Below are 16,370 nucleotides of genomic sequence, written 5' to 3' on the forward strand. Positions count from 1 at the left end.
CACGAATCGGGCATGTCCGAACAATTTTTTTTCCAGATCGAATCGTTAAGGCGAGGTTTGTGAACCGTTTCGGCTGCATAAAAAGAGATCCGATTCAAAAGAACGCCTCGTTCACGATTCGGGTTTCACTAAATCCAGCCCCAGACAGTGGTGATGGACGACAGCCTCAGGACTCAGCTGGTTGCTCAAGTGACAAGATATAAACACAAATTAAGACTTAAGTTTCTGTGCTGACAACATAAAAGCAAACTCGCGCGAATGGATCGTAACTTGCATAACGTGTTTTGATCTGTATGTAGTCTGTGTAATGTAGGACGATTATGTAACTAGAAACACGAACAACCACAGTGACACCATACTGTATGGAGAAATGTTGCCGATTGAAAGAAAGAATCATCTAAAAAAAAAAAAACTTAATTTAAAGCTTGTTACTTTTAAAATATTTTTTTTTTCTTTTGAAGTTGCACGTCGAGAAATGGCTGTCAAACACTTCATTTATTGGATTTTGTTCAGTTGTGTTATGTAAATAATGTGTAATTTGTGAGTGTAATGAAAAATCATCTTTAAAAATTATATTTAGCTATAACATATAAGATAAAAAGTGAAATACAAAAGAGTTTCTCTATAAATAGTTTCTAAGAAAAGGAGACAGTGTTGACTATCATGTGAGTGAGTCTTCCTTTATCCAGTGTCCCCTAGTCAGGTGACATGGGTGCATGTCCTGCGACAAAGGCTGGCTGTTCTTTAAAATACCCCTGTAAGCCACAGTGTCAACTACTGACCTTTACGATCAGTGAAGTTCATGTGTGCTTGGACTCTAACAACATATGTTTTTCATCTCGTTACAGTAGCCTACTCAGATACTTTGATAGGGCTCAATGTGGATTACTTAACCATGCGACTTTAGAAAGTCTAAATCAGCAAAATTCACATGAGCAAGATTAGGCAAAAATGTGTCCAACCTTATAAATTGGAGGAAGGATACTAATTTGTTTCTTGATATTTGGAGACATTTGGATGGAACTGTCAAAATATCCTTTAACGTTCACACTTTATTGTTAAATTGAGGTATATAGAAAAAAGCTTTTAAATTTTATGCAGTAGTTTTAGGTCATTTGCTATGTCAACCCCCATCTCCCATTTCATGAAAGTTGTTTCAATTAATCTCTATGGAATAATTAAAAGTGATATACTGCCCTCTACTGATTTAATCTGCTTTAAACATAAAAATGCGCTTTTCAACCACAACACAAATTTGATTGATTTATTTATACACTGCATTTGTTATGTTGGAACTTTTTTAGTGTGAGATTAATGATGGGTGTTATTTTTATTCGTTTTTTTTTATCTGATTTGTTGCACTGTAAGCTGTTCATTTTTTAGTGATTACACAAGTCTTTCAAAGCTAAGACTTTTAAAACTTACAGAAAGCGAGTTGTTTTAAAAGGATTTTCTAAGGATATTTAGATTGGTCTATTTGGTATGCTTTGAGAATTCATGTGAATGAACTAAGAAATCACAAGATCTTTGGCTGAAATACAAATTCCATGGAATTAAGGCGTGATACTAGAATGGAAGGCAGCATTAAATTAAATATAGTAATAGTATTTCATAATAATATTTTCAATAGTAATAACATGCCAAGAAGGAACAGAGCTCATGTTTTACAGATTGCAGTGCATGTTGGCATGAAAAAAGACTTACAATATTTACCTTTGTGTCATTCCAAACCCGAATGGCTTTCATTCAAATTTAGAAAAATGTGCATCTACTGCTCTTTTCCATACAGTTACATTGAATGAAACCTGGAGCTTACAAGCATAAAGAACATCCCAACTATAGTCATGCAACTTGTGTGCTATATTCACAGATATCTCAAACCATATGCAAAAGCTTCATGAAGTGAAAAGTCTGACATCACCAAAGTTATTCACTAATCTTAAGTCGCTTTGGATAAAAGTGTCTGCTAAATGAATAAATGTAAATGTCAAATCATTGAGTCTTTTTTGTCAATGGTTTGTGAACTTCATCTACTAATTCAAAAAACTAAAACAATACAAATCTATCATATGCCTCCAAAAAATATATATATATATAGTGGATGAGTCGTGCATATGATGCCGTTTTGACATTATTATTATTATTGTCATTTTGGAAAGTCTCATACTCACCAAGGCTGCGTTTATTTGATGAAAAATTGTAATTTTGTGAAATATTATTACAGTTTTAAAATGTCTGTTTTCTTTTTTAATATACAGTAGTGGCCAAAATTATTAGAACACTAGTATTTTCACCAGCTAAAATGGTTTTAAATCAGCTATTTCAATCTTTTGCTGTAGTGTGTCAGTAGGAAATATCAGTGTACATTTCCAAACATTAATTTTGCCATTAATTGTAATAATCCAGTGAGATTTTTGTTTGCACAAGGAGTCTGACAACAGCCAGTGCTCCTCACCGAGATCTGTTCTCATCATCATCCATTATGTCTGAAATGACATGAAGAAACAGAACAAACTGAGACAGACTGAATCCAGAAAGAATTGTGGCAACGTCTCAAATATGCTTCAAGAAAACTATGCGCAAGTGCAACTAGGGCAAAAGCTGCTTTAAATACAAAGGATGGTCACACAAATGTTGATTTAAATAGTTAATAGAAGTTAATTGATAAAAAAAGAAATCTATTTATGACATTTTTGACAGCATCCTCATTTTACAGCATTTTTACACAAGTGCCTAAAACTTTTAACAAGACTGTATTGCTTGCAGGTAGGTTTCTTGAAGCATCTTGGAGATGTTGCCACAGTTCTTCTGGATTCAGTCTGTCTCAGTTTGTTCTGTTTCTTCATGTCATTCCAGAGAGACTGATGATGATGAGAACAGATCTCGGTGTGGAGCACTGGCTGTTGTCAGAATAAATAACATGATTTCACTTTTTGATGAACTTTTTGATAAATCTGATCAAATCTTGACTTGTATCGCCATGTGCTGAATGTGGCTGCCGCTGTATACAATACATGTTCTTGTGAAGGGAAGCTTCTGTTTCAGAACATGTGGTTTCTCATATGGCCTGTATCTCAAGCGTGATCGACACAGCTTTCGTTCCTCACGTCATCAGCAAATACAAAAGTCCAGTGCGTGAAGAACTTCTCCACACTGATTTGCAGAGATATCTTTTCCTGTTTTAACATCTCCTGTGTGGCCTTACATGTGTCTGTAAATTGCAATTTATTTGTACATCACAGACATGTTTTTTAGACACATTCTTCTCAATAAAAATTAAATATATGGCCATCTGTCCAGGGTGTTCTTTTCTTGTGAAGACATTTTCAACCTTAATGTTTAAAATTGTTCTTTATTATAGCTGACCCTTGCATTAATCCAGGGATAGGCAACATCGGTCCTGGAGTGCCGATGTCCTGCAGAGTTTAGTTCCAACCCTGAAAAAAAACTCACCTGCCTGTAGCCGTAGTAATCCTGAAGACCTTGATTAGCTTGTTCAGGTGTGTTTGATTAGAGTTGGAACTAAACTCTGCAGGTCATCGCCACTCCAGGACCGACGTTGCCTATCCCTGCCTTATTCATGCCAATCTATTCAGTGTTGTTATTGTTAACTAAAACTACACTCTTATTTTTTTTGTAAACCGAAATATAGCTGAAATAAAATATAAATATTAGATAAAAACAATAAATCAAACAAATATATCAGTAAATAAGTACAAGTTGTACTAAATTACTAAAACTAAAACTGAAAACTAAGCTAAAAAACTAATAAAATTGACAAAAGCACCTAAAAATTAAGGAAACCTAACCTAAAAGTAAAATGTAAAATCTAAAAATAAAAAATAATTTTAAAATATTAATAAATACTATAACAGCACATAAATAATACTAAAAATAACATAGGTTTCCACAGTTTTTTTTTTTTAGCTCGTGTCCACTAAAGAGCTTAAAGGGCCCCTATTATGGATTTTTGAAAATGACCTTTCATGCAGTCTAACACAGCTCTAAGTGAATGAAAAAATCCTGCAAAGTTTTAAATCTGAAAGTGCACAGTGTATAAAGTTATTGTCTCTCAAAAGAAAGAGTGGACTCTGAATCATTGAAACCAGACGTTTTTAAAACGAATCCCAAGCCGTTTCATGTTGATGTCAACATGAAACATTAGCATATTTTCCGCCCACTTGTTGGTCTGAATGAAAATGAGAATTCATTCTTTGCCACTAGATGCCGCTTTTGGAGCGGCAAAATAGCTTGTTCCCCGGTAACGCTGTACACAAAGCAGCACTGCGCTCTCAAACCCTGCTTTATCAGACATGGCATGATGAAATGAAAATGAGACCAATCGGCCCAATCACCGCAGATTAGCATCATGCAAAGGAGGGGTTTGGAAAAATGAATCCTTGAGCGAATTGTTTGGGAGTCATTGAGTAAGTAAGGTAAAAAATAAATGCATATTATGAGAAAATGAAAGTGTTTTTTTGACCTTGCATGCATGTCAGCCTGTTGTTGGGGACTCCCAAAACCAAAATATGAACCTTTGATAACCCATACGGGCACTTTAATATATGGTGATCAAAATTTTAGTTTGGACAGTTATCTTTTGCTCAATGTTTAAAAAACAGTTTATGTAGCTGTTAAAGGGATAGTTCACCTAAAAATGAAAATTCTGTCTACTCACCCTCATGTCGTTCCAAACCCATAAGACCTTTGTTCGTTTTGAGAACAAAGATTAAGATATTTTTGATGCACTCCGAGAGCTTTCTGACCCTCCAGCAAGGGTACTACCATTGTCAAGGCACAGAAACACTGTAAGGACATTGTTCATCAGTGGTTCAACCATAATTTTTATGAAGCTAAATTAATACTTTTTGTGCACAAAGAAAACAAAAATAACAACTTTATTAAACGGTTTCTTTTCTCCTGTGACAGTCCTCCACCATTATCGACACATGTGCATCTATTTTCTCTGCTTGTAAAGTTTACAAGCAAGTTTTCTTCTCCCCCGAGTTACGTCTTCCACCATTTTGGAGAGTATACACGAACGTATTTGATGTAATCAGCGTTGTTTATGTTCGGAGGGAAAGGTGCGTGTGCATTGTGATACTCTCTAAAATGGCAGACGATGTAACTCAGGGGAGAAGAATGGTTGAGTAAATTATTATTTTTGTTTTCTTTGCACAAAAAAAATAAAAATTCTCAAAAAAAAAAATTCTCAAAAAATAAAAAAAAATAAAAATAAAATTATCGTAGCATCACAAAACTGAAGTTGAACCACTGATGTGAAATGGACTGTTTTACCGATGTATTTACTATGTTTCTGGACCTGGGAACATTTCAGTTGCGTTGCTGTCTATGGATGGTCAGATAGCTCTCCGAATATATCCGAAAAATATCTTAATTTGTGTTCCGAAGATGAACAAAGGCCTTACGGGTTTGGAACGACATGAGGGTGAGTAATTAATGACATAATTTTCATTTTGGGGTGAACTAACTGTCACAGGGTAAGCATGTGACTATGCACGGACTGAATACACACGCACAGTTCATACATACATCGGCGTCATGTTAACACGGTCTGTTTGCCGGCACTGACAATCATGTATACACGGACTTGTGTAGAATTTGATGTTATTGTATGTTTAAAGGTGTGTTGTGGTGTATTATGTCCCGTATGTTGGTATTACCTGGTTTACATGAGTTATATGGGGAATCAGTGGCTGTAACATCAGTGTATATAACATGATAGGATTGTTGTCTTATGTACAGAAATAAATCACCTCACCATTATTATTTGGTTTATATGGTTTATTAAGTACAGTGTTAAGAGTGATACAAATATATTTACGACATTTCACGAGTCATTTGCCAAACCTGTTCAGTTAAAAATCCGGTCTATTTATACATGGTGTTCGCGCCATCTTGGTAGTCCGTGTGTGTGACGTCACCGGGGGTTCCATCCGTCATAGCTGTACAAAAGAAATGTTTTATGAGTTATTGGTATTATTATTTGTGTGTACATAATGTGTGTGTTATGTGTGTATCTGCAGATATGAGTTGTTATATGTATTATTGTTATTATTATATGTATATGTGATTTATGTGAAACATAATTACCTTTTCAAATGGTATGTCCCGGACCAGGGGAGGAGTTAGGCCTATAAAAAGGCTCCAGAAATTTAGTATGGGAATGGGAAGTGCTGTTTGTGTCGTGCGGCTGCACCTACAGTGACTCATCGTGTGGCGAATAAAATGTATTCTTGAACCTGACCAACGGCTTCCTCTGTCACTTTGGGCCTCCATCTGCTACTGCTATCTTAACACTAACCCTTTAAAGTAGGGCTGTTCAAATAATCGAATGCAATGATCATGCTCATCTTGTTAATAAAGCTAGTTTTGTGAAGTATATCTCCTTCACGTGCTTTCAGATGGAGTGGCATTTAATACACAGAGCCGTAGTTCACTGACAAGCTATAGGTAAAATCGCATTCATAATAGAATGCGATTAATCTGCGATTATGAATGCAATATTGCGTAGCTTGTCACTACAGCGCTGTGTATTAAATGCTACTCCATCCGAAAGCATGTGAAGGAGATTTAATACTATTCACAGAACCAGCTTTACTGACTAGATGCGCATGATCATCACATTCGATTATTTGCACAGCTCTACATTAAAGTCGTTATTTTTGTTTTATTTTGTTTTCACAAAAAGTATTCTTGTAGTTTTGTAAAATTACAGTTGAACCACTGATGTCACATGGACCATTTAACAATGTCCTTATTAAGTTTCTGTGCCTTGACCGAGGTAGGACCCTTGCTGTCTATGGAGGGTCAGAAAGTCTTTGGTTTGGAACGACTTTTTGATTTTTAGGTGAACTACAGTTGAGGTCAAAAGTTTACATCCCCCTTTCTGAATCTGCCAAATGTTAATTATTTTACCAAAACAAGAGGGATCATACAAAATGCATGTTATTGTTTATTTAGTACTGACCTGAATACGATATTTCACATAAAAGATTTTTACATATACAGTAGTCCACAAGAGAAAATAATAGTTGAATTTATAAAAATGACCCCGTTCAAAAGTTTACATGCACTTAATTCTTAATACTGTGTTGTTACCTGGATGATCCACAGCTGTGTTTTTTGTTTAGTGATAGTTGTTCATGAGTCCCTTGTTTGTCCTGAACAGATAAACTGCCCGCTGTTCTTCAGAAAAATCCTTCAGGTCCCACAAATTCTTTGGTTTTCCAGCATTTTTGTGCATTTTGTATGATCCCTCTTATTTTGGTAAAATAATTAACATTTTGCAGATTCTGAATAGGGGGTGTAAACTTTTGACCTCAACTGTAACCCTTTAAATAATACATTTGGCAAAATCTTGCAAAAGAGGAACAGCTTTTCTACATCACATAATGTATAAAAATACATGCTTGTTCCTTCCAGGTTTTTTAAACGAGTTAGAAACTCTTACTCTGTTCATGCACATGGGTCATGAACAATGCACAAAGCCTGAGGGGCAAGCATTTTGTTCGCCTGGTCTCCACGGTAACATGGCTTATTTGATCTGCTTGCATGGATGCTGTGATTCATGCCATGCTCCGATATCCTGATCTTGTCATACACTGGCGACGTCAGGCCTGTTAACAGCAGAACAGCATCACCCTTGTACAATGTCAAAGCAGGTCTACATTAAGCAGAGCACGCAGCAGGTCTTGCCACTTGTGATGGGAATTCTGGCTTTTTAGTGAGCTAGATCCTTCAGCTCAGCTATATGTTTTGGTTCCCCAATGGTTCTTGACGTCTGACTTTTATAATTCAAAAAATTTAGAAATGGTTTGACCTATGATTGGTGTATGTGTTTAAATATATCACTTAATAACATAATTTTACAATCTTAAATAATGTAAAACCATCAAACATTATAAACATACCCAGCAGGCACACAACGTCATATGACATTAATATTAGGTTAGATTTAGGTCGCGACGTCAGGTGACCAAAATTCAATGTCAAGCCAACGTCTAATGACAACGTTAATTTGAGGTCCAAGACCGACGTCAGTTGATGTTGATATTTTGTTGTTTTTAGGTTGTGTTGTGAAGTAACCAAAATCCAACATCGAGCCAACGTCTCAAGCCAACATCACATTGACGTCAAATACTGATATATAGTTGTCAGGTATGGCAACCAAAACCCAACATCGCATAGACGTCATAATGGTAACGTCCACACAACGTCAAATTCTAACATCATTTGACGTTGTTCTTCAGTTATTTTTAGGTTGTGGCATTAACTAACCAAAATGCAATGTCTGTCCAACGTTGGAGATTGACGTCAATCCGACGTTGGGTTCTGACATCAATCTGACGTTGGGTTCTGACGTCAACCCGATCTTAATTTTCAACCAAAATGCAACGTTTGTCCAACCTTGGAGATTGACGTCAATCCGACGTTGGGTTCTGACATCAATCTGACGTTAGGTTCTGACGTCAACCCGATTTTCATTTTCAACCAAAATGCAACGTCTGTCCAACGTTGGAGATTGACGTCAGCCTGACGTTGGGTTCTGACGTCAACCCCATTTTCATTTTCAACCAAAATGCAACGTTTGTCCAACGTTGGAGATTGACGTCAATCTGACGTTGGGTTCTGACATCAATTTGACGTTGGGTTCTGACGTCAACCCGATTTTCATTTTCAACCAAAATGCAAAGTCTGTCCAACGTTGGAGATTGACGTCAACATGACGCTGGGTTCTGTCGTCAACCCGATTTTCATTTTCAACCAAAATTCAACGTCTCTCCGAAGTTGGGGTCCAACGTCAATCTGACATTATATTGACGTCCGGTGCCTGTTGGGTAATCATTGAACATTTATTGTGAACTATCCCCAAAAAAACCCCACCTCAATGCAAATGAAACTGATATAGATGAATTCCATTGTGATGCTTTTCCAAGGAACAAATAATAATAATTTAGGTCAGTCAGACAGCTTTCCATTTCACCTCTCAAAGGCCAGCTGTACCAGAACCTTCACCATCATCACAAGAAAGAAAAAAGGCCAGGTGACGCAATATACTGATGCAATGGAGTTGCTGAGTTATTTTAGTACATTGTATAAAGGAGTAATCTCCTTTTGATTATGATCTTGGATTCTGTGTTCTTTTGTACTTTCTGAGCAAATGCATTTGAGTATACTGGAACATTGTAAGTAACAATTGCATAAACATTCATGTTAATCTATACATACAATTCATTGATTGTTAATACATTCAATCACTCATTCATTACTTTTTGTAAAGTTTAGCTGCATTCAGTCATAACAAAACCCACTGTAATCTCAACAGTCCACGCATGACGTTCACATGATTAAATTTCAAGCAAAAATCACAAGAAAACTGACCTTTTTGGAGAAAACTTGCTTTGTCACAGAAATCAGTCTTGGATATGCTGCTATGTGGAATGACCCTAATGTTAATACTTCAGTCATATGATTTCAATAAAAAAAAAAAATAATACTTTTAAAAAATTCCTATTGACTTTGATCAGGTTTTGCTAACATCATAGGAACTGAATGTGCCCACAATGACAGTAACTAAATCATTAAGAAATATGAGGAATATATGACTTAATCAACATAAAAAATAATGACTTAATGTAGCCTAATATTAATATGCAAATACATTTGTGATGGTTAGATTTTTAATGAGGGGATATAAAATATCCTAAGCTAGGTATACACAGTAGACATCAATGGGAAGTCACATGCAATCGGCATTTGTGTACAGCTTTCAAATGAATAGAATTGTTTGCCTTTGCATTTATATTTCACAACAACAAAAACAAAATTAACAACAACATTAAGTATAGTTAATGGGCTATTGTTATTATTATTATTATTATTAGGCTATTATTTAAAACTTTCAAAGAATCTGACGTGTCTAATACAGCTTTTGGGGATCTAGCTTATGTGTGAGCACGTGAGGTCATAATTCTCAGAAGTTTGACGCTCATTTGTGCCTTTACATTCAGACTAGCAAATCACGAATCAGTTTCCTCCGTTTGCATGACTGTAACGCATTATTCAATTACACCCCATAAAAAGGGTGTTGCATGTGTAAAACACAATAGAGCGCGTGCTCAGACTAAAAACCGACGTGTTCAATTGGACAGAGTGATAGTGGAGGGCTCCTATAAATGCTACGCTGAGTGGGAGAGACTTAGACTGCAACTGAATCTCAACTCAGAAGCACTACGACGATCAATAGCATACCTGGGAAGCGGCTGCAGCTCTGAAAAAATATAGGCTACATCTGTTTGCTTTGCGACTGTACTTTTAAATAAACAATAATAGCCTATTAAAAATTTATTATTTTTTAATTAGTCATTTAAAGTACATTCAATGGAATACCAAAAGGCGGCAGAATTGAACGGTTTGTGCAATGGCAAAATTGTCACAGAGTATCTCTGCCGTAACGGCTTTAGCGAGCTGACAGTCGAGTCGAAAAAAGTCGCTGTCCAGCACAAAAACGAGACATCCCGGAAAGAGGCAGAGGATGAGTCGCGGTTACCTGCTCTGGAGGCGGCGTACACAACCATCCTGCGAGGTCTGGGAGAAAACACGGACCGGCAGGGGCTCCTCAAAACCCCGCTCCGTGCTGCGAAGGCCATGCAGTTCCTGACCAAAGGCTACCACGAGACCATCTTCGGTAAGTATTAGGCTGTTGTTATTATTATGCAGAAAATAACTGCATTATACAGTTTCACCTGATTTTTGGTATTCTGTTTTAAATATAGGGGTCTCAAATAACGTTTTAGTAGGAAATTACAACAGAAATCAGTTTAACCGGAGGATGTTACTATAGCAACCTGAACACTTCCAGCTAACGTTAGGATAGGCTTTTTATTTCTCTTATGAGCTATTACTCTTTTTATACTCTACTGTTTATTTCTTTATTATAGCTTTACAAAACACAAATACACCACAGAATAATTTTGTGCTTTCTTTAAGATAGCTCACTGTGACTTTTGTTTCTAATTTTTTAAATTAAAATTTCACTGTTTGTTTTATTAACCCCTTCAGAGCTGATTTTTTTTTAGTTCTCAATAGTTCTTACCTCATCACCAAACTAGGTTTTATAAGTTACATTTATGGGTATGAATGTAGCCATAATTATGATCACATCATTCTGATCCAGTTTGGGCAGTCACATAATACTAAAAATAATTTTACCCATGGTGTGTTTGACAATTCCACTTCATCGGTGAGGTATTGTATAAAACAGCCTACTTACACGTCATTCTGGAATTGCTCATTTAGTCTGCAACAGATGCTGAAAGCACCAGCTTCAATAATCTGATTGGTGTGAAGGACCACTTAAACTACTCACACTTTCTCCTGAACTGACCTGATTTATGAGAAGGCTTTTAATGCATATTGTTTTCAAAGTTCTTTTATAAACCCTTTCATTTCGAGCAAACCCCATCAAAATGGTTAAATAATTAACTTTTGTATGTGTGTTTTTCTTATTCCACAGATGTCCTTAATGATGCCATCTTTGATGAAGACCACGAGGAGCTAGTTATTGTAAAAGATATTGACATGTTTTCACTTTGTGAACATCATCTAGTACCATTTTTTGGCAAGGTATGTCTCAGTATCTGCTGATAAAGTCAATGAAAGATGCTTTTAGCCACTCAGTTTATGTTATGCTTGATGTTGCACTGCTAGGCAAGGCGGTTTCGTGTATTGTAAGGGAATCATTGATGCATACATTTGTCTGGGCCTGGGAGAGTGTTGCTTGCTGGGAGGTCAATGGGTTCTTTTCAATGAACTGTAGTACATAAGAAATAAATGTGTTTTATGTTAATTAATCTGTAGGTTCATATAGGATATCTGCCAAGTAAAAAGGTCGTTGGTCTCAGTAAGCTTGCGAGGTGAGTATACAACTTGCAAACACACACACACACACACACACACACAGACAAAATTTAGTGTGCTAGTCTCAGACGGACGGTAAAGGGCCTTGTTCTCACATCAGAGTGGGTCTGAAAAAGAGAATGTATTAGTTACAAGTGGCTGAGTTCTTCTGTTATCACAGCCCATTCACTTGAGGCTTAGATCCAAAGCCTGGCACAGTGTCCTGTCATCTGAAAAACCCCAGACTAGCTGACTTCTGGCGCTGAGGAAATCCCCCTCAACTCCCACCTCCACTGTGGGGTGCTTGTGGGAACCATTAACATTGCAATCCTCAAAAAATATCATGTTCAGCCTGGTGCTTCCTTTGCCTGAGTAAAATAAACCAGACTTCATGAGACACCATTGATATCTATAACTATCACAAAATTGTTTGAATGTTTACCATTTAAATATATAGTTCTATACAATATTTATTGTCATTCTTTGGGAAGGAAATACCTACTTATTGAATTGTTTTCTGATAAGTATTACGTGTTTGGTGTGTGTTTTTTTAACTTACGTGCTGTGAATTTTTGTCCCTCTTAGGATCGTTGAAATCTACAGTCGCAGACTTCAAGGTAATTATCACAACTGTCTTATTATTTAGATATCTAAAAAGGGAGATAGACCAATATTAATATTATAAATGTATTTTTAAAGAAATTAATACTTTTATTCCGCAAGGAGGCATTAAATTGATCAAAAGTGACATTTGTAATGTTACAAAAGATTTCTATTTCAAATAAATGTCCTTTATATTCATCATGAAAAAGACTCATCATGGTTTCCACAAAAATATTAAGCAGCACAGTTTTCAACATTGACATTAATAAAACAAATCAGCATATTAGAATGATTTCTGAAGGATCTCTGCAAAATTATGCATTGCAAACATGGGAATAAATGACATGCTGCAATTTATTAAAATAGAAAACAGTTCATTTGAATTGTAATATTTCACAATATCACTATTTTTATATTTTTGAACAAAAAATGATTTAAAAATAAAATAGGTTTTTTTTTTTTTTACATTGAAAATTGTACATACCCATACATTTTTGAACGGTAGAATTGCTAATGTTACTTATATAGTAACGTTATATATAATCTTGTATAACATTTATTTTCGGCATTGGCATCTCTCAATCTCAGCCTCAGAATTTACTGTTGAATCCATGCTGCACCTCACATTTGTTGTTTCTTCAGTGTTTTAATGTTAATTTTTGTTTATTACAGTCCAAGAGCGCCTAACAAAGCAAATAGCAATGGCAATCTCTGAGGCCTTGCAACCCGTCGGTGTGGCAGTTGTCATCGAAGCAGCGTAAGTATTTGAAAGATAAAACACAATCATTTCATTAGATTATATCTTAGCCTTCTTTCTCATAAACCCATGTTTCTTAATACAGATCAATGTGATTAGATTTCAAGTAACTTTAAAGCTCAGAATACAGTACAGTCATTCAGATGCTTCTTACAGTGGCTGTCATGGTTGAATTATTTCTACAATAATACGCATGAAAATTTGTATTTCAAATGTTATTTGTGGCCTGAATGGACGTTTGTTGTTGCAGTCACATGTGTATGGTCATGCGTGGAGTGCAGAAGATGAACAGTCGTACTGTGACCAGCACCATGCTAGGTGTGTTCAGAGAGGATCCAAAAGCTCGAGAAGAGTTCCTGGCCCTGACCAAAGGTGGACAGTGATCACACTTCCTTCCCTGCTCCAACTCCATCAGTGTGTTTACAGCCAAACAGGTCAATGAATATTCTCTACATTTGAAACCAATGGTGCTAAGAGAATCTCACTGAGCCAGAGTTGTAGATTTTTCCACCAGCTACTGAGACTCAGCCTACTGCTGAAACTCAGGGGTCTTCACTGTTTGCATATATTGCATATCGACAATGTGAATATCAAAGGAGCAGTGTTTCATGAACAACTAGTTTTGAGCAAAAGCCTTTGAGAAACTAACGCTGAATGGCCAAACATTCACACAGCTGCCTTAAAACTGATATTTCTATCTTACTTCTGTTATTAACAATTACTAAATTTACATATTGCCTCAGACATTTGTCTAACCTTATGGCGTTTTACAAAGTGAAGATACTAGGACTAATTTGTATATAACTTTAAAAGAAATACATTTTTGTCATATATTCTGATAATATATTGTCATATGATTACCGTGTGGCATAAATTATATATGGTTAGAAATAAACAACATTGCCATTAGGATATTGTCCCTTTTTTTTTTACATAATATATAGAACTGAATTGTATAAGAACTCAAAACAAATGTCAACTATGCCAACTGCAACAATAAAGCACCATTATGAGAAGCATTTGTCTTTACTTTTTTATGCAAATAAATGATTTCTGCAAAATGTTGTCACAATTTTATTTGTCAATAAATATTTACAGATGTAAAAACAGTCTCACGTTGTAATAGGTGTCCCGGATGATTCTTAATTGAATTGATATTAAGGAAATTATATTAAGGATATTATAAGTATTGCTTTGTCGTGATTTCTCACACTTAAAATATGGGGAAAAAATACAAATACTGTAAGAGGACCCACAAGAACAAAAGTTACTCTCTACAAACCCTATTATTATACAATTATGTGGGTCCAAGAGAAATGAAATTCTAAATGATTACTAAAAAGGGAAACAACAGATTTCCAGAAAACATCTGGAACAGTGTTGACAAAAAGAACCAGTGGCAGAAAATACGAAGTGGACTATAAACATCACTGTACACTGAACTTGTAGCTGTATTATATTGTTATGTCACTGTCTATTCGTTTCATATTTACATTAGATTCTTTAATAGTGACACTGCCTTGAAAACAGTAGAGGAAATATCACTTCAAGCAAGATAGATATATTCATATTTTTTCATTGTGGGAAGAGGTAACATTTAAAAGTCCAAGTCTAGACTTTGGTAACGTCTAACGGCTAAATAAGTAATAAAAGGGCAATAAATTGCCATGAAGAGAACTTATGGCCTAACCACTGTCTTCATGTTCGGTAGTATTAAAAATGATAAATTATTCCTAAAAAAAAGGTTCCAAAAGAATAAGAACATTTTCAAAACATGTTTCCCAGCAAATGTACTCAAAGAAGTCATCTACATTGTCCAAACAGTACAAGCCAATATATTGCTCTAAGGTTGTTTAGAGAAAAATACCACTGATATTTTATATAAATACAGTCATAAACTAGTGCATTCCTTTCGCCGCAAACTAAACTCTTTTGTGAACTCAAGAGATCATTCTCAACACTTGGAAGAGTCAACACAGACATCCACAAACATCCCCTTCTCAGCTAAAGACGAATCTCCATCAACCAATAATGAATCAAACTGAGGTCTGTTTGTAGTTCTTGGTGTCAAGAACCTTCTTCCCACACATAGCACAAATTCCTGTAAAAGTAGCAAAAGAGGGGTGGTGAGAACATAATATAGATGTCGGATGGATCAAAAGAGCACCTAAGCATTTCCTCGCCATCCATCTCACCTTTTTTGTAAGCACACCCCTGACAGTAATGTGAACCAGACTGATGGACAGAGCTTTTGCATATTCTGCATGTGGCAAATCCAGATTTCCCATAAGGATCAAATCTGTCAAAATAGTTCACATATTATTACAATTTTCAAATCTAAATGTTTTACAATACTGTGATGGTGAAGCATACAATTCCATGCAACAAACCTGGCTTTTTTTGATGTCAGCATTTTATTTTCATTAAGCTTTCGACCACCACTCTCTGTAATATAGCGGTTTTCAGGTTAGTATTCAGTAATGACGAAATACAAATATAAATATGTAAAAGGGTAATGGACATTAACGTTATTGAATGTTTAAAACGATTACCGGTTGTGTTTCTAGCCCCATCTTTCCAGGTATCAGGCGTGATGACTCGCCCCAGCTTCTTCTCGCCTGCGGAGGCCATCAAAACACACGAAACGTTAACGTTAATCCACAAAAGTCCCACAGCACACAAATTTCATGTTTGATTGGCGTCCGAATAAACAGCACATTAATGTTTAACATCGTCGAGGCAATAATCACAATAAACTACAAGCGATGTTTACATTTATAGCACACTTTTGTTGTTTCTCTCGCTGATCTTGATAGCGAGCCAAAGCTATTGAATTATTGCATACGAACTACAATATTAATGGCGTAGACATATTGGTGTAAAATAAACAACCCTTTGATATATACAATATGATTTATAACTTACACTTATCGCAAACCATCTTCAAATGTATCAGAAAATCTTAGCTAACACGTCTAGATAGTTCTCCGTTGTTGTAAAACGAAGCTAGAAACACTGCTTAGAGACGTATTATGATACGTTTTCAAAATAAAAGTCCTAACAAATACCACTCAATATAGTTATCAAA

General features: G+C 35.7%; 2 protein-coding genes across 2 annotated transcripts; one reads left to right on the plus strand and one right to left on the minus strand.

Moving 5' to 3' along the window:
- The first annotated feature begins 10,010 nt into the window (after window positions 1-10,010).
- Window positions 10,011-14,384, plus strand: LOC306851893 (GTP cyclohydrolase 1-like). The gene is made up of 6 exons (XM_079388385.1): window positions 10,011-10,711; window positions 11,540-11,649; window positions 11,884-11,939; window positions 12,508-12,539; window positions 13,198-13,282; window positions 13,533-14,384. The coding sequence occupies exons 1-6, from the start codon at window positions 10,405-10,407 to the stop codon at window positions 13,663-13,665; spliced, it is 723 nt and encodes a 240-aa protein (XP_079244511.1). The 5' UTR covers window positions 10,011-10,404; the 3' UTR covers window positions 13,666-14,384.
- LOC306851894 (cysteine-rich PDZ-binding protein-like) lies at window positions 14,294-16,314 on the minus strand. Its single transcript, XM_079388386.1, has 5 exons — window positions 16,208-16,314; window positions 15,835-15,900; window positions 15,673-15,727; window positions 15,478-15,581; window positions 14,294-15,383 (listed from the first exon to the last, which is right to left on the minus strand). Exons 1-5 carry the CDS (start codon window positions 16,221-16,223, stop codon window positions 15,319-15,321), a joined length of 306 nt encoding a protein of 101 aa, XP_079244512.1. The 5' UTR covers window positions 16,224-16,314; the 3' UTR covers window positions 14,294-15,318.
- Between the last annotated feature and the right edge of the window lie 56 nt (window positions 16,315-16,370).

The sequence above is a fragment of the Barbus barbus genome (genome assembly GCF_936440315.1).
Source record: "Barbus barbus genome assembly, chromosome: 32".
In the NCBI taxonomy this organism is placed as follows: domain Eukaryota; kingdom Metazoa; phylum Chordata; class Actinopteri; order Cypriniformes; family Cyprinidae; genus Barbus; species Barbus barbus.